This window comes from Meles meles, chromosome 20, assembly GCF_922984935.1.
Source record: "Meles meles chromosome 20, mMelMel3.1 paternal haplotype, whole genome shotgun sequence".
NCBI lineage: Eukaryota > Metazoa > Chordata > Mammalia > Carnivora > Mustelidae > Meles > Meles meles.
Window position 1 is genome coordinate 55483696 of NC_060085.1, and position 23579 is coordinate 55507274.

General features: G+C 37.9%; 1 protein-coding gene across 5 annotated transcripts in view; it reads right to left on the minus strand.

Moving 5' to 3' along the window:
* The window catches only part of TMCC1 (transmembrane and coiled-coil domain family 1), a 258137-nt gene that overhangs the window by 31664 nt on the left and 202894 nt on the right, over positions 1 to 23579 (minus strand). Inside the window, exon 1 of one of the 5 annotated variants that reach the window (XM_045990862.1) lies at positions 5020 to 5202. The exons of the other annotated variants lie outside the window; for them this stretch is intronic. Coding sequence (XP_045846818.1) covers positions 5020 to 5082 — 63 coding nt within the window. The 5' untranslated portion in view covers positions 5083 to 5202. Of the gene's footprint in view, positions 1 to 5019; positions 5203 to 23579 lie in introns of those variants that run through there. 5 annotated transcript variants of the gene reach the window in all.

Genomic DNA, 23579 nt, shown 5'->3' on the forward strand with positions numbered 1-23579 from the left:
AACTTGCCAGGGGCTCTCTGTCTGAGTCAGAGTAAGCCAAGGTCTTCACAATGGCCGGAATAACCATGATCTGGCACCTGTCAGATCCAGTACCTCCTTGACTGTATCTCCTACTATTCATTCCTTCACTCCACTGCCCCCTGCTAGAAAGGTCTCCCTGCTATTCCTGGAATGTACCAGGCATGTACCCATTTCAAGCCTTTTCCACTTAGTGTCTCTCCTGCTTGTAATGCTTTTCCTCAGATGCCCACATGGCTTATTCCATCACAACTGCTTTGCTCCAGCATAACCTTAGTAGCATCTCTTAGGTGTCTCCGACATCCTGTATGGATGCCAGTTCTTCCTGTCTCGGCCACTTTTTTCCACAGGTCATGAGCAATAGCAAGATTTCAGCTTTTCTTTCTTTTTTTTTTTTTTTAAAGATTTTATTTATTTATTTGACAGAGAGAGATCACAAGTAGACAGAGAGGTAGGCAGAGAGAGAGAGGGAAGCAGGCTCCCTGCTGAGCAGAGAGCCCGATGTGGGACCCGATCCCAGGACCCTGAGATCATGACCTGAGCCGAAGGCAGCGGCTTAACCCACTGAGTCACCCAGGTGCCCCAAGATTTCAGCTTTTCTGATAAATTACAAATAAAGTAAAAGTATCTAATGAAAATGACTAGTTCAGGGATTTTGCATATGAAAAGAACATTTCTCTGATGTATCTAGGTATCTGCAGGGTAAAATGCAGGGACAGCCTAGAGAAAATTAGGAGTATACAAACGGATGAAGGATATGGTGCTATGATACTAAAGAAGCAGATTGTACAAAAGATTGAGGTTTCTACTATTTAATTCATTTTGTAATTATCCTTTGTTTTCCTTATATAAAGCACTGAAAAAAGGTGAATCTCTGCTCTCAAGAAACACATGATGTAGTTGGTGAGACGTGAAAATGTTCGACTGAAATACAGGCCTGATTAAGTAAATGATATTGTATATATGAAGGTAAAGTACCTGAACACAGAAAGGAGCCACATATTCAGAAGAAGGCAAAGGAAGCAGCGGGCTGCCTGGGTGGCTCAGTGGGTTAAAGCCTCTGCCTTCAGCTCAGGTAATGATCCCAGGGTCCTGGGATGGAGCCCCGCATGGGGCTCTCTGCTCAGCAGAGAGCCTGCTTTCCCCTCTCTCTCTGGCTGCCTCTCTGCGGATGTGTGATCTCTGTGTGTCAGATAAATAAAATCTAAAAAAAAAAAAGAAGAAGAAGAAGAAGAAGAAGAAGGCAAAGGGAACAGAGGAGATTTCTTGGAGGAGTTAAAAAAAAAAAAAAGAAATGAGGGCACCCAGGTGGCTCAGTGGGTTAAGCCGCTGCCTTCGGCTCAGGTCATGATCTCAGGGTCCTGGGACTGAGTCCTGCATCGGCTCTCTGCTTAGCAGGCAGCCTGATTCCTCCTCCTCTCTCTCTCTGCCTACTTGTGATCTCTCTCTCTCTCTCTCTCGCTCTGTCAAATAAATAAATAAATAAATAAATCTTAAAAAAAAAACAAAAAAAGAAATGAGCCTTGAAAAAAGAAGTTTTTGATAAAAAGAGAAGTGGTAAGGAAAGGCATTTTAGGATGACAACCCAGTATGAGCAAAAGCCCATAAGAAGGAAATGTACTAGCTTTTCAAAGATAGTTGAATAGGAGAGCCTAGGTGGCTGGGTTGGTTAGGCACCTGACTTCGGCTCAGGTCATGATCCCAGAGTCCTGGAATTGAGCCCCTTGTCAGGCTCTCTGCCAGGTGGGGAGCCTGCTTCTCCCTCTGCCTGCCACTCCCCTGCTTGTGTGCTCTCTCTCAAATAAACAAATAAAATCTTTAAAAAAAGATAATTGAAGGGTTCATGAAGCTATAAAAAGAGGGCTCTGTTGGGAGATGAGCTCCCACAGCAGGTCTAAACCACTGTTTTGCACTTTATTCCAAGGCTATTTCTGAAGGCTTCTCAATGGTAATAGTTGAATAAGCTCCTTTGGAATCTAGACTTAAAGATCCAAAAGGTACCTGACAATACCAAAATCTATATATCCAAAACCCGAACACCATGATCCTCTTGTAAACCTGGTTTTCTTACAATGTTCCCTATCTCAGGAAAAATACTATTCATCAGGTTACTAAACAAGCCAAAACCAAAACCAAGCCAAACCAAAGCCCAGGAATAATTCTTCACATCTTCTGCCTTTTACCCCTATTCAACACTAATCCTATCTATTTTACTTTCCAAATTTCCATCAAATTATAATACTCTCCCATCCATCTCTACTGGCACAAGCTTAGGACAAACTCTTGTCTCCTCTCTCCTGGAACACTGACTGATCTACCCACATTCAGTCAGGCTTTCAGTTAAGCTGCAGAGTTATTATTATTATTATTATTATTTTTTTTTTTTTCAAAAAAGTCGTGGGGCGCCTAGCTGACTCCGTCAATAGAGCACGCGACTCTTGATCTTGGGGTGGTGAGTTTAGGTTCCATGCTGGGCATAGTTGGTTTACTTTTAAAACAGCTGGTTTACTTTAAAAAAAAAGGGTGAAAAGAAGTCCTTTTTTTTTTTTTTTAAAGATTTTATCCATTTATTTGACAGAAAGAAAAAGTACAAGCAGGGTGAGCAGCAGGGAGGAGGAGAAGTAGGCTCTCTGCCTAACAGGGAACCCCATGTGGGCTCGATCCCAGGACTCTGGGAATATGACCTGAGTCAAAGGCAGATGCTTCACTGACTGAGCTACCCAGGCACCCCTGAAAAAAGGAGTCCTAAACCACTCAATACTTATATTCTTTTAGTAGCCTCCCACAATTACAATAAAGAACAATTATCTGAATATGGTCTATCAAGTCAGTCCTATGTGATTAGGCTATTTCTCTAGATTCATCTTACAGCATGCTTCCCCTACTCTAGTCAAACTCACTTTTTTCAACGCCTGCTGCTTGTCCTTTCTTCTCAGAGCAGGGCCTTTGTACATATACAATACTGCCTACTTACCCCTTCTTCAACTTTCAACCAGACACTTTGCTAGGTGTTTGGTATGTACTGATGAACAAAACAAGGTGTCTTTGCATTCATGAGGCTTAATGGCTGAGTGGAGAAAAGGAGAGATGGAAGAACCAGTAATTAAAAATGTAAATTGAGAGAAGTACTACAAAGAAAAAAAGAAAACAGAGTGATGTGAGAAAAGAAATAAGGAGGGGAAACCTACTCAGACAAGGAAGTCGGAAGAATTCTTGAACAAGGATTTGAATTGAGGTCTCATGATAGAAAAGGAAGTTACTTTAACCAGGCTGTAAATGAGGAAAGGCATTATTACTGTGAGTTTCATGTGCCAAGAGAATACAGAATTTGGCATTTCACCAAAATCGAGATGAAAATACAGAGTTAAAGCAATTCCAAAAAAGAAAAAAAGAAAAAGGATTTGTCCATTCACATCTTAGAATTCACTTGGTAAATAATTGAGACTATGTTACCAAAAAGGCTTAAAGGAAGGAAGAAGGATGCTAAGATAAGAAAAGATAAGTAAACAGGAAGGGGCCCACCTGCCCCTAATAGAGTATATAGATAATTGTATTTACAAGGCTTATATAACCAATGAGTCAGCAAAAAGTCAGATGTCAATGGGTCTCTTCTGTGCCCACTCTAAGCAGCTAGGCAACTTGGCTCTCTCTACTGGTTGAAAGAGGGGTCCAAGAACGAGATCTCAGGTTAGACTATAAAAACAATCAACATATCTTCCAGCAATACTTGTGTAAGATAGGATGAGGAAAAGTAAACCTTCAGGCTTGGAAAAACCCAAGATACAGGATCTAACTTAAAGTAGATTAGAGCAAAGTGATCCCTGTAGGATTTCACAGATTAATGCAACCCATTTCTTTAACTTGACATAAAATGCTTGTTATAGATTCCAAAATCAAGACCCCCAAATCTTCTGAAAACCTTCATTTTAAAGAGAAAAATGTCCTTATTTTCTTGAGGCCCATAAATATTTCAGGGTTACTTTCTACAATTATCTTTTTTCTAATAAAGGTTAGTATACATTAATGGTAACAGAAAAACTTTTCATAATGACAGAATTGGGTCTGGCAAAGAAAAACATACAAAATAGAACATAAAGGGATTAAATCACAGTACAGGCAAAGAGATAAAGCACTAACAACCACTTGATATTGAACAGCAATGATAATGAACCCAAGATAAACACCCACCAACGCACAGCTATGAAAATAGCAGACTCTTCATTTTGCCTTCCTCCACCTCCATACTTATGTTCTCAGCCTATTACTGTTCCAGTGGCAACAACTCAGTAAGAGCAGGGAGCTTTTATTTTCTCTTTTCCACCGTGAGGCCATAGGGAAAGCTAGGGGAAAAAGCAGGGCGGTGGTGGGTGGGGGAAATTGTAACTGTTCAAAGAAAAGAAAGGATATCTGTTAGTCAGCATTCTTTGCTCTGGAAATTCCTGGTTTCTGCCTGTTTATGGACATCTGAGAAAACTTGATGATTATCTCTGAAGGTCACAACTGAATGATCAAAAATAATGTTTTCCTTTTTGGCTCCTTGGGTCATCCTTCTCTATCAAACAGGATTCTGCAAAATGTTTTAGTTATTGCTAAGAGGCAATTCTATGTAGCTGATACAGAAAAGTAAAAATAATAGTTAAAAAAAAATCCAAGAATCCCTCCCCACTCCCTGCCCCCCAAACACAAGCAATACATTTATCTTACCAAAACCCCCTGTCAGGCAGTCTGCTGATTTTGCTTGCCACAAAGCTCATCCTTCATTGTGTACTGCCAGACCAAGCTTGGACAGTGAAAACCAATCACAACCTCTCTTGACTATGTGCTCCTTCCATCTGCCCCAGCTTCCAAACTGCAGAGGAGCTGTGGCATAGTCTGTCACGGCTGCACATACTTGGTTTCCGAGAATAACGCTGTAAATGAGGACAGCTACCACTGGGAACGCATTCCCCTACCAAAGAGCGAGCCGAAATGAAGCTTCTAGTGGATCCCTGGGCTTCTCACCTTCACAGCCTCAGAGAAGTGCCTTTCACAGAACAGGCAGGTACAGCCGCACCACATCAACATCCCCGCATAGCCAATCCTCCGCAGTGCCCACCTCAGCCTATATACAGTTCCGGTTCTGTCTCGTCCATCAAGTCTTAGAGCTTTCTACATCTGGGAGCCTGGGATGACTCTGTGCTGAATAAACAGAAAGCTTCTGCCAAACAAGCATCGTGTGTGTGTGTGTGTGTGTGTGTGTGTGTGTGTGTGTGGTGTGTGTGTGTGTGTGTGTGTGTGTGTGTGGTTTGCTAGAGCTGCTGATGCAAATGAATAGTTTTACTCTGAGAATGGAGATCACAGACAGTATCTGCCTCTCTTCTGGAGCTGTGAGCATCTTTTATAAAAAACAAAAGCATCAAACTGGTTGAATTTAAAGCTACAGGGCATGAATTCACCATTCACATCTGTCTTTTAGTTTAAAACCAGATAAGGTTTACAAATAGCTTAAAGAAGATTAAAAACATTCTAAATAAGTGTTTAAGTAGCCTGGTTCAATAAATACAAAGAAAAAACAATCCACCCATGTTTGGATAAAGGACTAAAAGATCGCTGAAACAATTTCTATGCTTTCCTAATATTTCTTCTCTTATTTTTTATTTTAGGTTCACAAAATAATTTAAATGAAAACTGAGCAAGAAATAAACTGAGCATGAGATGCTAAAGTCTTATTCACTATGGATGAAGGGGAAAAATACTTCTGAAGGAAAAGTACTGGAATTGTCTGAAGTCTACACAATGGATTGAAACACAATTTTAAGCCCAGGCTCGGCTCCCACATCATATACTATTTACTGAATACCCATGATACTGCATGAAAGAACTGAACATCTTAAAGAGACTGTTGCTGCACTGAAAAAGTCACTTTGGGATTTAGACAAACTATCAAATCTGAGTTTTATTACTGCATTTGTAAAAGCAGTTCTGTGGAATGTGCACAGGAAGAACTTCAGGGATATAAAATACAGTGTGGCACGTGCAATGTATAATATGTAGAAACATTTCTCGGAGGTTAATACCCAGAAAGGAATCAGATAAGAAGACAATTTGATAGAGGTCAGTACCTAAAGCTGTGATAATTCTGTACTTCTACTTAAGTATGGAGTTGGAAGTTCAGCCCAGCACAGTACTAAGAGGTCAAAGAAGGTCTTTCCATCAGCAGTCACCAGTTCACGTAACTTCCTTCATTTAAATCAGATGAAGCCCTCTGAATGAAATCTGAACCACCTTAAATGAATTTGAAGAAAATTCTCAGTCGAAACCATAGCTCCAGAAATTCCTCTTCTATCTCTAGAGACACAGAATTCTGACCTTGACTCTCCAGAACAAATTAATAAAGAATTTATGACTAACGTAAATTTTGTCTTTGCTTAAAAATTAAGTTGCAAGGTTTCAACAGAGTAAGTATTTGTTTCTACAAAAACAACAGAAAAAACAAGCCTACACAGCTAGCATCAACACCAGTGAATGTTTGCTAAACTCTGTTTATTACCATTTTTAATATATCTCCTTTCATGACAATCATGGTTATTTTTGAAAACACCAGTGGGCATAAAGGAAAGCAAAAATTATTTGTAATCTCATCACTCAGAGAAACACTAACATAAGGTGGTTCTTCTTCTTTTTTGTTTTTAAACATTTTACTTATTTCTTTGACAGAAAGAGAGAGTGAGAGAGAGAGACCGAGCATACGCAGGGGGAGCAGCAGAGGAAGACAAAGAAGCAGGCTCTCCACTGAGCAGGGAACCCAATGTGGGGCTCGATCCCAGGACCATGGGATCATGACCTGAGCCGAAGGCAGATGCCTAATGACTGAGCCACCCAGGCGACCTGACATAAGGCTCTTCTATCCTCATTTCCTACCACTGGGATTTTTCTTTTTTAAAGATTTTATATTTATTTGAGTGAGTGAGAAAGAGAACATGTGCATGTGCAGGGTTGTGGGATAAGAGGCAGAGGGAGAGGGACAAGCAGACTCCACACTGAGGACAGAGCTCAACCCTGGGCTCAAGCCCATGACCCTGACATGACCTAAGCCGAAATCAAGAGTTACGACGGTCATTACCACGGAGCTCAATGCAGGGCTCAATCCCACAACACTCAGATCATGACCTGGGCTGAAATCAAGAGTCGGATGTTCAACCAACTAAGCCACTGAGGTGCCCCCTCACATGCTCATGTTTGACAGATAGTTCTTACTATTCAATCCCTCCATCCAGTTTTCTCCATGAAATGCAGTTATAATTGATATAGGTGGCTGGAACTATAGTAGGAGCGATAGTGAATACAGAGAAATATTAGTCTTTTTGTTTTCAAAGAAAAAGAACATTTTGTCCCAAAGTAAAGTGGCAGTCTGTTCCAGAATTTGAAAAAAGGACAAATCTTAGAAAGTGAATTTGATTTGCCTTGGTTTATATTACTGGGATCTGAAAAGAAGCCATGAATATGTTCAGATTTTGGCAAAATGTGATCAGTTTCGATGAGCTTGCTTCCTTGACTTACAGATTAGTGCCTTCATCTTACAACATGAAGATTATTTTTTATCTTCTGTGTAATTTTACTTCATAGCAGAGTAACTTTCTGGCTTTATGTTTGATTTATTATATCCTTAATGAATAAAAAACAAAACAAACCAACCCAAAAAGAAAAAAAAGTTCTTTACTGATGAAAGAGCTAATATTCTTTATAATTGTATCCCTTTAACATTTATTATAATGTTTTATTGCCATTTTGGTCAAATAACCAAGGATCATTTCTCACCATGATCCTGTCTTAATCAAGGATTCAAATCTCCTTTGCTGACTCTTTTCATTTCTCTTTCCCAAAACTGGATCCAAAATCCAAAAAAATAAAAACTTTTAGAATAACTTTTATACTAGGTGCCTGGGTGGCTCAGTCAGTTAAGCACCTGCCTTCGGCCCCAGGTTCTGGGATTGAGTTCTCCATCAGACTCCCGGCTCAGCAAGAAATGTGCTTCTACCTTTGCTCCTCCGCCCTGCTGTGCTCCCTCTCTCACTGTGTCTCTGTCAAATAAATAAAATCTTAAAAAAAAAAAAAAAAAGGTAGTATCTTAAAAACAAACAAACAACAAAGAACAAGACTCTTAGGAACATGCTTCTAAGCCAGTATCACTTAAGACGACTTTCAGACTATACCCCTACACTGCGTCAGGATGTCTAGGATGCTTTTTAGTCCAGAAGCAGATGTTGCACGAAAACAGATTGTTGACCCAAGTTCCATCTGAATGAAATAACAAAGGGAAATTTTTAATGTAGTTATTTGTGCAGAATATGGTTGATGTTACCTTTATGTTCTATTTTTTGTGGCTATATGAGGAAGTCCTTTTCCTTTTTCCTTAAACTATTTCTAAGACACATTTAGTTGATTCTGTTTTTATGATTTGAAATAAAATATTAAGTGGTATCTGATTTTCATTGATCCTCAGCATTCAGGAACATACTGAGTTTTCCTTAAATTTTTATGGCAGTACAGTTATTTTACATAGGCTCGATAACACTCCCATCTCCTTTTTATCAGGCTATAATCGGGTTTTGTAACCATATGTACCTGCAATGTTATATCTCAGAGTGATTTTCACTTAGTCAGACATGAAAAACTACATTAAGGAAAAACAGTCAACTTCATATATGGCACAATGCTTCCAAAAAATACCCCCTAGGAAAACTGACTTGATACTTGGTTACAGGGTCCCCTGACTTACAGGTGCTGAGGAAGGTCACTTACTTCCACATTGCAAGCCTTAGAGCAAATGCTGGGATATTTGGTATTAACTAACCTCAATTTATCAGTAAAGCAGGTGAAATTTAGTAAGAGAGTTTCTTGAGCATGGTTGCCTAAGCTTGGGATAGTAAATAAAAAAGGTGTTCAAAAGTCCAATCTAAGATTCTTTTTGAAAACTTCTATATACAATTTTGTAGCTCAAAACTAACAGCTCTGGATTTGCAAAGGAAACTCAATGATGTCTGTATGATTTTGCATTCTTATTGTACCTAAGTAAATAGATCAAAAGTAATGAGACCATTTTGTGATCAAAAATAGTCTTTGAAAATTATTTATGATCAATCACAAGAGGGATGAGAAACTGTCAGCAAAAACTGTGAAAGACTAAAATGATAAAGATTTCAAGTGTCCTTTCAAGGAAATGTCCACTGTTATCTATTGGATCCTTTGGGATTATGGGACTGCAAAAAAGTCTTCAACTTTGACTTTGGCTAGGTTACTCTGCAACTCTGTAGAAATGGAAATCATCTGTGGATGATGTTGGTGATGCAATGCAAATGAATTCTGTCTGGTAGGGAATATAAATTTCCTGATTTCCTTAAGTCCAGTTCTCATTTGGACCAATTTTAACACCGTACCAGTTCCTAATAATTGGTTAATTAGTGAGTTAAAAAAATCTTTGTGCATGTGTTCATTTGGTATGAGAGTTATAATTTTACCTTTAAAAATAACCTTTAACATTTGGATCCTTACCTTTTATTTCTCAAAACATCTAATTAAAAAGCAATTGTACAGCTGGAATTAGCAAGTTATAGCCTTCTGCCTATTTTTATAAGGCTCTTACAAAAGAGCTAAGAACTATTTTTACATTTTTAAAGAGCTGTAAAGAATAAAAAACATGTAACAGAGCAAATGTGGCCCTCAAATCCTGAAATATTTATTATACAGTCCTTTACAATAAAAATTTGCCAATCTTTGCTTTAGATCAAAATCATAGCATGTCAATTGACATAGACATTTTTTTTTTTTCATTTGACAGACAGAGATCTCAAGTAGGCAGAGAGGCAGGCAGAGAGAGAGGAGGAAGCAGGCTCCCTGCCGAGCAGAGAGCCCGATGTAGGGCTCTGCAGGGCTTGATCCCAGGACCCTGGGATCATGACCCCAGCCAAAGGCAGCCCACTGAGCCACCCAGGCGCCTGACATAGACATTTTAATATGAGTGATCAACAGACAATATAGAAGAGACTGAGGATTAAGTCAGCATTTTAGCAGCAGCAAAGTTACGTTAGGACCCAGAGTAAGAAAATAGGCTCCTTAACTAAAATACTATTCAGAGATGTATCAGGCACACTGTATACGGAGAAACTGTTTAATACTATTTTTCGTTATTTTTCAGACTTCTCAATACTAATTAAAGTTTGCTTGAATATGCCCTTGAACAGAAACAAAATAAAATATGTTTCATTAGAATGCAATTAATGCAATAAATTTTCATAATGTTGAATAAATACAATACAATTTGGACATTAACAGATTAAAAAAAATAATGTGCTAAATTCAGAATTTATAGACAAGAAAATATTTTTCCCCCCAAAATACAAATCTAAGACAGAATTTTTATTGTGTTCAACACTGTTGAGTACTGGGGGAGGGGGTGTTGAAAATTTCAAACCTCTTTAATGTGCAACATAAACATATATAAAAGTGAGGAAAATGAATCTTGTGTACTCTTCACCCAACTTCAATTATTAACTCATGGCCTGCACTTCTCCTTCCCCTGCAATTATTTAGACGCAAATCCCAGATGAAAAATGTCCTTTATAAAAACAAAGGCTAGGGGTGCCTGAGTGGCTCAGTGGGTTAAGCCTCTGCCTTAGGCTCAAGTCATGATCCCAGGGTCCTGGGATCCAGCCCAGACTCAGGCTCTCTGCTCAGCAGGGAGCCTGCTTCCTCCTCTCTCTCTGCCTCCTCTCTGCCTACCTGTGATCTCTGTCAAATAAATAAATAAAATCTTTAAAAAAAAAAAAAGGCTAATTCCAGAGGCTTTCCTATATTATTAAAGCCTATCTCAGCTGTCAGAACTCATGAATACACTACTTTATTTTTTGGATAAAATGCTTAATGTTCTCCTTCTCTTTTACACTTCACTATATTTTATTCTTGAAGGATCTACTAGGGTATAATGTCCAAAGACCACAAACCTTGTTCTGTTCCTAGACTGACCTTGATGTGGATGCCTAATGACTGGTTAAATTTTTCCCAAAGTGGCAAAAGATGGAAAAAGTTGAGTCAAAGAAGAATGATAAATCTAATAAATCAATTATCTGTAGTCACAGATGGCAAAGAAAAGATTTGCAAGCAAGACTGTGAAGTTAAGGGGCACCTGGGTGGCTCAGTTAGTTGGACATCTGCCTTCGGCTCAGGCAGTAATCCCAGCACCCTGGGATCCAGCCCTGTGTTCAGCTCCCTGCTGTTGAGCAGGAAGCCTGCTTCTCCCTCTCCCACTTCCCGTTTGTGCTCTCTGTCAAATAAATAAAATCTTAAAAAAAAAAAAAAAAAGACTGTGAAGTTAAAATGTGTCACATCAGTTGGCTGTGCATTTCTCAATGTCTCTTCTGCCTTCTTCCACCAGGCCACTAGTTCAGCTAGCATTAACCTCCCCATGGGATTCAGTAAGAGGTAGGTTTTCTTTAACTCCAGCGGCTCTCCTTGTATAAAAGCAAACCCCCATATCCAGCCAGTGGCTGGAGGAGCAACAAATGACAAAGCAAGGAACTGGTAAGGAGTTTAAAATCTCTTGAGATTAGTATGGTCATATGAACTTTTAAGTACTTTCTTTTACTGCTTAGAATGAATTAGTTCAGAAAGGAAAGCAAGAGAGGCTTTTGTTTAATGTCAAAGCCAATATCAGAATTATGAGGTTTCAGGAAGGAAGAATTTAAGCATTGACCTTCTTTAGAAACTAGCTAAATTACCTGTGCAGTTACCTGAGCCACTTAACTTAAAACGTACAATACACAGTGAAGGTTGCTTAGGTAGGCTCTGCCTATCTCAAAGGAATCATGTACCACCATGTCATCTACCAGCTAAGGGACTCAAAGGCGCTGTGGGGAGCTGTTTCATAATTGCAAAACATCATAAAGCCCTGATAGGAAGATAATCCCCTTACTCAAGGAAGAGCCAGGTAACCCACAAGTATTGCCTGTAAAGCAACCAACTGCAAATCATACAAAAATTTATTTCATAAAATAAAATGGTATAATAAAATAATATTTTTTATGTCATGAGACATAGTATATGGAATAGTGGTCTCCAACCTGAAGTCCACAAAAGGGTCAAGTTGTTTTTAGGACTTCTAAAGGCCCAATAGAAAGTGTAGTCACCCATAATAAAGTTGTATAGGCAGATTAAAATGAGAAATATTTAATTTTGTCTGGGATTATGACTACTCCAGGTAATGCCTATACCTGTATCATTCAGAAACGATGACTGGAAAAAAGAGAGAGAGAAATAAATAAATAAATAACTGGCTCCTAGCCCTCAATTACTTTTCTTTTTTTGAAAGGAAAATAATACATAGTGTTTGTAAACAAATATTTTCAAAATAGCAGACTCATGAGGAAAAAATATATAATATATAGTCTTTAGTGGGACCAAGTTGATTTTAGTTCCTTCAATGTTAAAAAAAAACCCAAAACCAAAACAAAACAAAGAAACAAAACAAAAGCTCAGAAATTATAAAATATAAAGTAAATCATTAGAATTTGCTCAAGCATATTTTCTGTCTGCAAAACTATCACCTGGAGGCAATATATAAATAATGCTGTATTGTTTTAGAAAATGCTTTTCACCACAGTGAGGAGTTTTCTTGCTATACTCCATGAATGTCAGAGCTACATAAGCCATCTCGTGAAAATCCTTACTTGATCTATTTTATATTTTCCAAATCCCAGGTGAACAACAGACCATACTGAAGTTCTAAGGAATAAAACATAAGCATACTGTTCACATTCTCAGAAAATATGAACACTGCTAAAAATGAAGAAAAATGGCATTCCGTGGGCCATTGGTCCATGTAAGGAGAACAAGAATTGATCTCAATTTATTTTTTGCAAAATATTACTAGCCACAGATGGTGGGGTGGAGAGGGTGGGCTGGGGGAGTAGGTGGGAGGTATATATGAAGCTATTACATTTTAAAGTAACCTATTCATTATTCTTTGCTATTTAATTTTCCACTAAACTGCACAGAGTCCTAGAGGTTCCAAATACTCTTTAAGAATAGCCAAATGACTCTAAAAAAGAGATATAACCAAGAAAGAGCAAGAAGCAAGATGAAGACGTGATACTACAGGAATTAACTACTTATGAAAACATAACTCTTCCCAAACTTCTTGAAGTTTGTTATTAAAAACCAAACGGTCAATTTCTCATTCCTTTACCCTTTCTCTTAAGAAACCATTACGTTATATTTCTACATTATAGAAACCATTATAGTATGCTATTATTAACACCATTAAGCTTAGACAACAGATCTTATTATATCACTAAGATGAGGTTGGAAGGTTGCTTGGTCTGCAGAGGAGATGGAACTAAATCTTTGCATTGGCATCCATCGGTTGTGGACTTGTGTGGTTTATGGAGCTTAAAACAAATCAAGGCTTAGTACCTATGAAACAGGACTGGCACTTGCAGCGTTAAGGGTTGGAGATGAAAAACTAGAGAAAGCATAAATAGGATAGTTGAAGAAAAGAGATGAACTGTCAAAGGGGAATGAAAAGACAGTAAGTATAATATTTAGCTATTAACACCAGAACAGAGCATATACTTGATAAATATTGAAATTTAGGACAAAAGACAGAAAAATTTTTCTCTGTTGTAGATTAGATGATCTCAGGGTTAATGTCCATTTGCCTTCCATTTCTTCCTGAGATACTATGTTTTAAAAGATTGTTTTCTGTGTCAGTAGTTTTAAGCTGAGTGGTCACAAGCTTGAAAAAGGTGAGGGGCCAGAGGTAAGAACACTGAAGCATGGTAAAGACTGGAGTAAAGTGGTGGCAGAGGAAATGCAAAAGAAAAGGCCTAGTGATTCTTCTGAAGAAGAAACCAATAGGATCTGCTGACTATACACTGGAGATTAAAGAGAAGAAAGAATCAAAGATGAGACCCAGCTTTCTAGCCTAAGAGAATGATGATGCACTTCCAACAGGGAAGATTAAAAGAACAGTTCTGGAGAAAGAAAATTATGAATTATGAATCAAATTCAGATATTCTGAATCATAATAAGAAAAAAAGTCAGAAATAGTTGGAAGGAAAGTAGAGCTGAAATTCTGATCCAAAAAAATTGTATCTCCAAGATATATTTCTGTAACTAGTGTCAATATTTAATAGATACCAAACATGAAACCAAATATTCATATGTTCTTCAGTTCAAATGTATTTACACTAAATGTAAATAGCACGTATAAGTGAACAAGTCAAAGCAACTAAATTTTCTGAATTCCAAATTCCTATCAGCTTAGAGTAATCAAAATGGCTGAATGAGAAGCTGCACTGTTCCTCAAAAACAGCACAAGCACAGGTTCACCGTCAAAGCTGAAGTTCAGAAACAACACACCCCAAAACCAGATCAGTGTATACACAATAGATACATATACAGTAGGAGTGATTCTAACCCCAAAAGAGAAAAGATAAGGAAGATAACATGACACCTTCTTCTGGGGTCAATAAATATGTTCTAATATAAAAAGTATAAAGAATTAATGTCCCTTTGGATTCTAATTTACATACCAATGTTTCCTCAAAGGAAATTCCTAGCTATAAGAGGGAATGGCACCAAATGAGTGCTGTGCCGAAGGGCGTAAGTGTACTAAGGGCACATTACACCCCAGATGTCTGTACAGTTTGGGGTTCTTTCTAATGAGGAAGGAAAAGGAGAAGAAGGAAGAACAGAAGGAAACATGCCTGCAGACTGTGCTCTCAGCCAAGGTTACTCTTGACATTTTGGCCATTAAGGCCTTCATGGGCTATATGAACTAAACGTCAGCATCACTTCCCTCCCCAAGTCTTTGTGACAAGCAAAATACTCTCTCACATTTCCAAAAGCTGGGAGGGATGGTTGGGAGGAGAGGGGATAGGTTCCTGGACATCCTAGATCTGACAGAATTTTATAATTCAAGAGTTTTCACAAAAGATAATTCATTCTTTAAATATCTGCAAGACTTCAATCTTGATTTTACTTGTCCGAATCCAACAAAGATGCCATCATGTTCACCAGCCTGATTTCCTTAGACTCAACCTATTTGAAACACTTAAAAACAAAACAAAACTAAAATAAGGGTGTCTGGATGGCTTAGTTAGTTAAGGGTCCAACTCTTGATTTCAGCTCAAGTCATAGTCTCAGGATTGTGAGATCAAGACTTGATCAAGATCAAGAATTTTCAAGAGGAAATTCTCTCTCCCCCTCCCCCTCTGTGTACCCCCTCACTCTTGCTCTCTCTCTCAAAACAACAACAATAATAAACAACAAAAACCCCAAAGCACTAATATAACAATAAAATTACTTGTTCCAAAGAAGAGAGAGGAAACCCTGTTCTGAGGTTTTTGTATTCCATTGGAGAACACAAACTTGTAAAGTGTTCGAATGGGTAAACTAACATAGCAGACCACTAAACTCTCAACAGTAAAATAAGGACCTACAGACACAGGTGAACAATCTGTGGTCCTAGGCAAACTACTGATAAAATAAGGCTACCTAAAAATTATATAGCCAATTCATTTATGATTATTTTATGAAAATAAGGGGTGACTGCATATGGAAGGCTCAGCATTTACTTCTGGTTCTCCAGAGCAAGGCAGACAGTGTAGCTGTATCAGTAAAAAATAAAACCATATATTTATCCCCTCAAATACATGCTTATAATATTTAAGTATAGCTGGTTGTGGCTGATTCCTGAATTGGAAACTTCCATTTTTTGTATTCAATGTTTTACAGAACCACTTTTGATTACTAGGCAATATTTGTTTACAAATTAATTTTAATTCCCTAAAGATCGAGTTAATTTATGAGCTTCTATAATCATGTAAAGAATAATTACTGAAAAGAAAAAAAAAAACAAAGTTCACAGAATTCCAAATTAGAGTTGTAGGAAACTTTAAGACAGTCTACCCTATGACTGAGTGAATTTATTAGAAATGTCTGAGGGACAAATTTCTCATATAAAGCTAAGAAGCAATAAATATGGAAGACCTCTGTTCTTAAGCCATTATTTAGAAAAGCAGTATGGAATTGTTTCTAGTTTGTTCTGACTAGAGCAGCCACTCAGGAAACAAACATCTTCTATCTTTACACGATGTTTTTTGAAAAAATAACTTTTATTTCCTTATGATTTGATAAAAATAAGTTTGTAAAACATCTGAAGTTAACATTGAGGAAACTGCTAAGGCTTTTATAAGGTATTACAGAATTTGCAGACAGTAATGTAGGGAGTTAGGAAAAGCCCTAATTACAATTCCTAATAGCCCAGCGCTTGTCTTAACCTTAAGTGGAAAACTTTAGTCAGACAAATTTGTCCATGATCAATTGATAACAATGTTCTTTTAGTGTCTCTTTGTAAACAAAATTGAGATGGGGGTATTGTTAGACATTTCATTTATTCTTCTCAACTACTAGGAACTCTGCTCTCAGAGTGTTTCATGTTTTAATCATATTAACAACAATGTTTCTGATACAATATTCTAAGGTAAGGTACTAAGGTAATATTAATAATACTTCCTTTCTAGAATTTTAATTTCCAAGAATGACTAAGACCTCCTAATTCTAAACGTATTGCAATGTAACAGGAGCGGTGTCTGATTTAGGTTAAGATCCCACTACGCAGACTCTTTTTGGTGTGGTACCTAAATCACTTTGTTAAGTGTTAAGAGATTTGCTAGAGTACCTAGTCATAGCATTTAATTTAGTTCCTGTTTGCTTTCTCTTCAACTGAAAATGGTGTTAAGAACAGTTGCCCTTTCCATAAATTATATAAATGTGGTACAGCTGAATCACATAATGTGATGACTTCTGCTCTTCATCTGAGGATACCAATGGATTCCAATTCTATGGCTCAAATTTTTAATTATTCTTTTCAGCTGCTTGACATCTTCAACTCTGATTAATCACAGCAATCTTTTTTTCTTTTGCCAAGGATTTAAATGAAGAGGTTGAACAGGACAGGAAGCAGCCTGCAGCAAACCATCAGAGACCTTGCTCCAGGGTGATATTTATTCTGAGTTAGTACGATTTTCATACCTTCATTCACTTACTCAGTGACGAATAATTACTTGTAATTTCCCCCTAAAGATACCACGAAAAACTCTGTTAAAGGCACTGCTAAAATCTAGATACGGTGCGTGTTCAGAGTACCTCTCATCTACTCATATAGTAATCCTATTAAATGAGGAAATGAATTTACTTGGGGGTAACTTAAATTAGAAAATCTGTTTAGTACCCTAGTAATTAGGGCTTCCTTCTAAGGTACTTATTTATGTACTGCTAACCACTAGCCTTTAATTGTAACAATTTAGAGCTAAGCAGACTGAAAATCTGTTTTTCAAATAGCAGCACCTAGAAAACACCTTTCTAAACCCAATTTTAACATTAATAAAAAACTGAACTTAACCATTATAGTTTACCTTAAGACTCTTTTTTTTTTTTTTTAAAGATTTTATTTATTTGACAGAGAGAGACATAGTGAGAGATGGGGAACACAGCAGGGGAAGTGAAAGGGAGAAGCAGGTTTTTAGCTGAGCAGGGAGATGGACATGGGGCTTGATCCCAGGATCCCGGGATCATGACCTAAGCCGAAGGCAGATTCCCAACGACTGAACCACGAGTTGCCCTACCTTAAGACTCTTAATGGTTTAGAAATTTTAGATCCCCAAGTAAATGTTAAAAGTGCACATATATACTCATTTCACTATACGTTTTTTACTAATTTCAAATTCCAATTTATTAATTGGTAGATCACAGAGATTAATCTCAAATAAAGATATGCTGATCTTCCTTAAGGTGGATTTTGTTTCTCCAAAACAATACCCAAGTTAAAGAAATTAAAAAATGAGTGGTTTTTTTTTTTTCAAAGATTTTATTTCTTTGACAGAGAGAGACACAGCGATAGAGGGAACACAAGCAGGGGGAGTGGGAGAGGGAGAAACAGGCTTCCTGCCAGGCAGGGAGCCTGAGGTGGGGATCGATCCCAGGACCGTGGAATCATGACTTGAGCCAAAGGCAGACACCCAATGACTGAGCCACCCAGGTCCCCCAGTGAATGCTTTTCAAAGCAAATAATCGCCCTATACCAAGTAATAAGACTTTGTTTAAATCCCGATTTTCCTATACACTATTCCAGTTCAAATAAGGTAAAATTCCTCATTTACTGTCTATAAATAGTATGTAATTAAACAAAAATGATCATGGGATGCTTGGGTGATTCAGTCAGTTAAGTCGGACTCTGGATTTCACTTCAGGTCATGATCTCAGGGCTGTGAGATCGAGCCCTGCACAGGGCTCCACACTGTGTGTTGAATCTGCTTAAGATTCTCTCGCTGTCTCCCTCTGCTCCTCCCTCCACCCTTAGGAAAGGAAGGAAGGAAGGGAGGGAGGGAGGAATGGAGGAAGGAAAGAAGGGAAGGAGGGATGGAAGGAGGACAGGAGGGAGGGTGGAAGGAAGGAAGGGAGGGATGAAGATGGATAATCAGTTAAGAAATCACTTTTTAGGGGAGCCTAGCTGGCTTGGTCAGTAGGGCATGTGACTCCTGATCTCAGGGTTAGGAGTTTGAACCCCATATTGGGTAAATTACTTAAAAAAAAAAAAAAGAACAACTTTTTAAATCTATTAACTGTCTAGAAACAGAATATATGCAAAGTTTGAGACCCGAGTCTATCTTTCTAAGAGCCATAGGAAAATGTATTATTTTACTTTTAAAACCAGTCTATACATGTCTGTACATGTGTATTCATGTACATGATATTCATCTGAGCCTCCTAATATGTGAAGATCTTGAGAGGTTATCTTGTGAAACAGGCTTATGTTACAGATGAGAAATAAAAGCTCTGGCATTTTAACTGAATTCCCCAAGTTCCTACCTAGTCATGTAGGGCTGGTACTATAAACCAGGTCTCTTGAGTCTCAGTCTCTTGTTAATATCATTCTTTTTAGAAATAACAATGCAATCTAGAGCCCTTGCCTCCAAGGTGAAAACATTCATGCTGATCAGTCAAAACCACAGCCACCTGGTCAGTAAGAACCAATAAAATTTCTACCTTACTCTAATCCTGCTTTCGTGCTCCAGAAGAAAATATTAATTGAGTATAGTTCTTTAGATCTTGCTCATTGTTTGAGGTATGAACAGCCGCTGCCTGGATGTCCTGCACTTGGCATTACCACTTCTCTTTACCCAGCTCCAAAACTCAGAGGTAATCTGAATTATAATTAATTCAGTGGAGAATAACAGTCAAATGATGTAAGCAATTTACCATGGCCCATACAAGTGAAAACATTAGATAAACAGGCAAAAACTGGATTTTTTCATAAAATGAACTATATTTGATAAAAATATGCATGATAAAATGTATGCATGGTAAATGTAAATGCAATGATATAAAATATAAAAGCAGCAGATGTGGTATATATACACAATGGAATACTATGCAGCCATCAAAAGAAATGAAATCATGCCATTTGCGACGACGTGGATGGAACTAGAGCGTATCATGCTAGTGAAATAAGTCAATCGGAGAAAGACAACTATCATATGATCTCCCTGATATGAGGACATGGAGAAGCAACATGGGGGGGTAGGGGGATAGGAGAAGAATAAATGAAACAAGATGGGATTGGGAGGGAGACAAACCATAAATGACTCTTAATCTCACAAAACAAACTGGGGGTTGCTGGGGGGAGGTGGGATTGGGAGAGGGGGAGGGGGCTATGGACATTGGGGAGGGTAAGTGCTATCATGAGTGCTGTGAAGTGTGTAAACCTGGCGATTCACAGACCTGTACCCCTGGGGATAAAAATACATTATATGTTTACTAAAAAAAAAAATTTGGAAGGGGAGGCGAACCATAAGAGACTATGGACTCTGAAAAACAACCTGAGGGTTTTGAAGGGTCAGGGGTGGGAGGTTGGGGGAACAGGTGGTGGGTAATGGGGAGGGCACGTTTTGCATGGAGCACTGGGTGTTTTGCAAAAAGAATGAATACTGTTACGCTGAAAAAATAAATAAAATGGAAAAAAAAAAGCAGCTGTAGTTTAGGAAGAAGTATTTAATAAAAGTTCTCTCTTCCTTTCCTATCTCAAATTGTGTGAACTCACTGGCAGTTTGGTTCTCCAAAATGAAAATGGACCTCTTAGAAATTAAAAGAATTATCTGAAGACACAGAGTTCAGGTAAACTTTCTCCAGTTTAGTTTAGTAGTAAAGACTACTAATCCATGTAGTCTTTACTTCTTAAAGATTGTGTTCTAATTAGCATCTTCCTACTGTTGCCGATTTTGATCTTAATAGCTCTTTGGTGTGACTTATCTTGGAGTGTTTTATCTCTCATTCTGAACACACCTCATCTCTAGTGACCACCATTAACAGAATAAATGAAAAGCCTTAATTTCCAGAAAACTTAAAATTTTCTTGATAACTGTTATATAGGATAATATGGGATCTAGTTCCTTGGTAAGGAAGAAGGCTGCACCATCTTTGGGCTGGAGGGGAATATCAAAGATATTTAATGTTGTGGCACTTCAAGTGGGCATCAAAACAATTTCTTCCCATTTTTAAATGACAACACTATAACATATTTCTTTATATCTTGGTAAACTTCTGTGGGTACACTAATAATGTAAATTCCATCAGCGTATCAGAGAATGTGATGTTTTACACTTTGGTAGAGATTACCAAATTACTCTTCAGAAAGATTACAGCAATTGCACTACACCAACAGCGTGGGCAAATGACTGTGCCAGCTCTAGGTATCGAACTTTTGCATTTGATTACTCTAAGTGAAAATAAAATCTCATTTTAATTATCAATTGCATTCCTTTAAATAAGGATAAACTTGAACATTGTTTGATTCGTAATTTGACCACACGTATTTTTTTGTGAGCTCTTCTAGATCCCCATAAGAATCTTTTCCCTGAACTTGCAATCAGGACATAATTAAAATATGCCTACATTTTAAAAAATTTTATTTATTTATTTATTTATTTATTTATTTATGAGGGGGTGGGGAGGGAGAGAAAGAGAGTATGTGCAAAAGCAAGGGGGGAAGAAGAAAGAATCTCAAGCAGACTCTGAGCTGAGTGCTGAGCCTGATGCAGGGCTTGATCTCAAGAGCCCCGAGATCAGGACTTGAGCTGAAACCAAGAGTCAGGTGCTTTAACCAACTGCCCCACATAGATGCCCCAGAATGTGCCTAGATTTTTAAAAAATAGACAACAGAGGAACCACCAGAAATAAAAAGCCAACTTGAATTAAGCTTCTACACTCTCCAGAAATGATTCTCTATAAACTTTTCCTCACCAGTTTCCACCAAATATAAAATACTTTCTTCCACCCAAGTATCAATCTGAACAGTCTGTATTCTCTACTTATCCTCAGGCTTCCTCAGACTTCCAACAACCACGACATTTTTCATGAAGAGCAAATAAGAATTAAAGGACATATTCTAACCATATTTCCTGGGTTTACACATCTCAAATTTTCCTATTTTACTTATCTGAAAACAGTAATCTGGATTGTTCCCCAAACTATATTAATATCCAAGATAAGCTCCTAAATATATCTAATAGAGTCAAATAGAGGACTAACAGAAGACTTCCTGTATTTTAGGTAGATGCAAAGGCAGTTTGCACATGTACACTCACACACCTATCCCTCTGCTACCGCCTTCCCCCCTTCATCTGGGGATTAGAAATATAAACATGAAGATGACAATTATGTCGATAGAAAAGGGAGTATCTCTATTGTTGTATTTTCTGCTTTTTTTGACCTCTTGAAACTATATATTGAAGAGAAAATGTTTTCCCTCCTACCTCAAACCCTGTCCCCAGTCTACCTTACAACACACACATTCTTGTACATGCTCAAGGTAAGAATATATAAACTGAAGTCCAAATGAGCCCTACCTTTAGTTTAAAGGCCCACTGTTATTTAACTGGAATCAAATTATGGACACTCCTTATCCCCCAGCTGAAAATACTCTCCCTTTTCTAAACTTGTAAATGATACAGCTCTTCTATTTTGTATCATCTTCCTATTTTTAGTTATTTTTGCAGGTTTTCATATTTTCTAATACAGACCATTAAGTCCTTAAGTCAAAGATGTGTCTTCTGCATTACTGAACTCCTGAGAGCACCAAGCACAATACTTTTTACTGAATGGCCAGTCACTGTTTCATTCTTATAGCAGGTGAGTTAATATTTGTAAAGTGGTTTGAATAGTACCTGCACATGTAAGTTTATTAAATAAAATAAAGAAATGGACCAATTTTCCCTTTCTATGGAGTTTTTCCCATCAACATGATTTTTCCCATCTCCCACCTTAACCTTTTTTTTTTTTTTTAAAGATTTTATTTATTTATTTGACAGACAGAGATCACAAGCAGGCAGAGAGGCAGGCAGAGAGAGAAGGGGGAGCAGGATCCCTGCTGAGCAGGGAGCCTGATGCGGGGCTCCATCCCAGGACCCTGGGATCATGACCCGAGCCGAAGGCAGAGGCTTTAACCCACTGAGCCACCCAGGCGTCCCTTAACCTTCTTTTTGATCCCAATTCCTCTGCCAGTTACTGCCTACTTCTCTGCTCCCTATTGAAGTAAAACACATTAAAATGGTCTAAAATTTAGTCTCCAAATTCCTCTCTTCCCATTCTCAAACTTACTCAACTCGTTTTAACCTCATCGTTCTACAAAAAAATGTTTGGGAAGATGACCAATCATCCCTGCATGACTATATCCAAAGATGAGCTCTTAGTCCTTAGCTTACTTGACCTATCAGCATCATTTGACAGAGCTGCTGTTTCTCTCCCCCTATGAAGAATTCTCGATTTTTCTTATTCATCATGGGCCACTATTCCTCCTCCTGCTCTTCTCAAACAGGATTATTCAGGGCTTAGTTCTTGTTCCTCTACCTCCTGTATTTACATTCATTCCCTCTCTTGATAACTTCATCTAGTCTCTTAACTTTAAATACCATCTAAATTTGATATACCTCCTTCAATTATATTTTCAGCCCAGACCTCCTAAATTCCAGACTCATATAGTCACTCTCAGACATCAAACAGATATCTCAGACTGCACTCTTGCTCTTTTCCACAAAACCTGCCCCACCAGCAGACTTTATATCTCGTTATGACAAATCCATTCTTCCAGCCGTTGAGGCTAAAATCCTTGTAGGCAACAATTTCTCTTTCACAACTTACATCCAAACCACCAGAAAATTCAGTTGGCTGTACATTCAAAATATATCCCAAATCCAACCACTTCTTATTATCTTCACCTCTGCTGTTTTAGTCTGAGCCATGATCATATCTTGTCTGGGTTACTAGAATGGCCTTCTTACTGGTCTCCCTGGCCACCGTATAACCTATTCTCAGTACTAAGCCAGAATGACCCTTTAAAAATAAAAGTCAAATCATGTCACTTCTCTGCTTAAAATTCTTCATTGTATTGCTTTTACATTCAAAGAGAAAGCTAGTCCTTAAAAATGGCTTCAAGGGGATTTTTTTTTTTTTTTTGAAGATTTAATTTA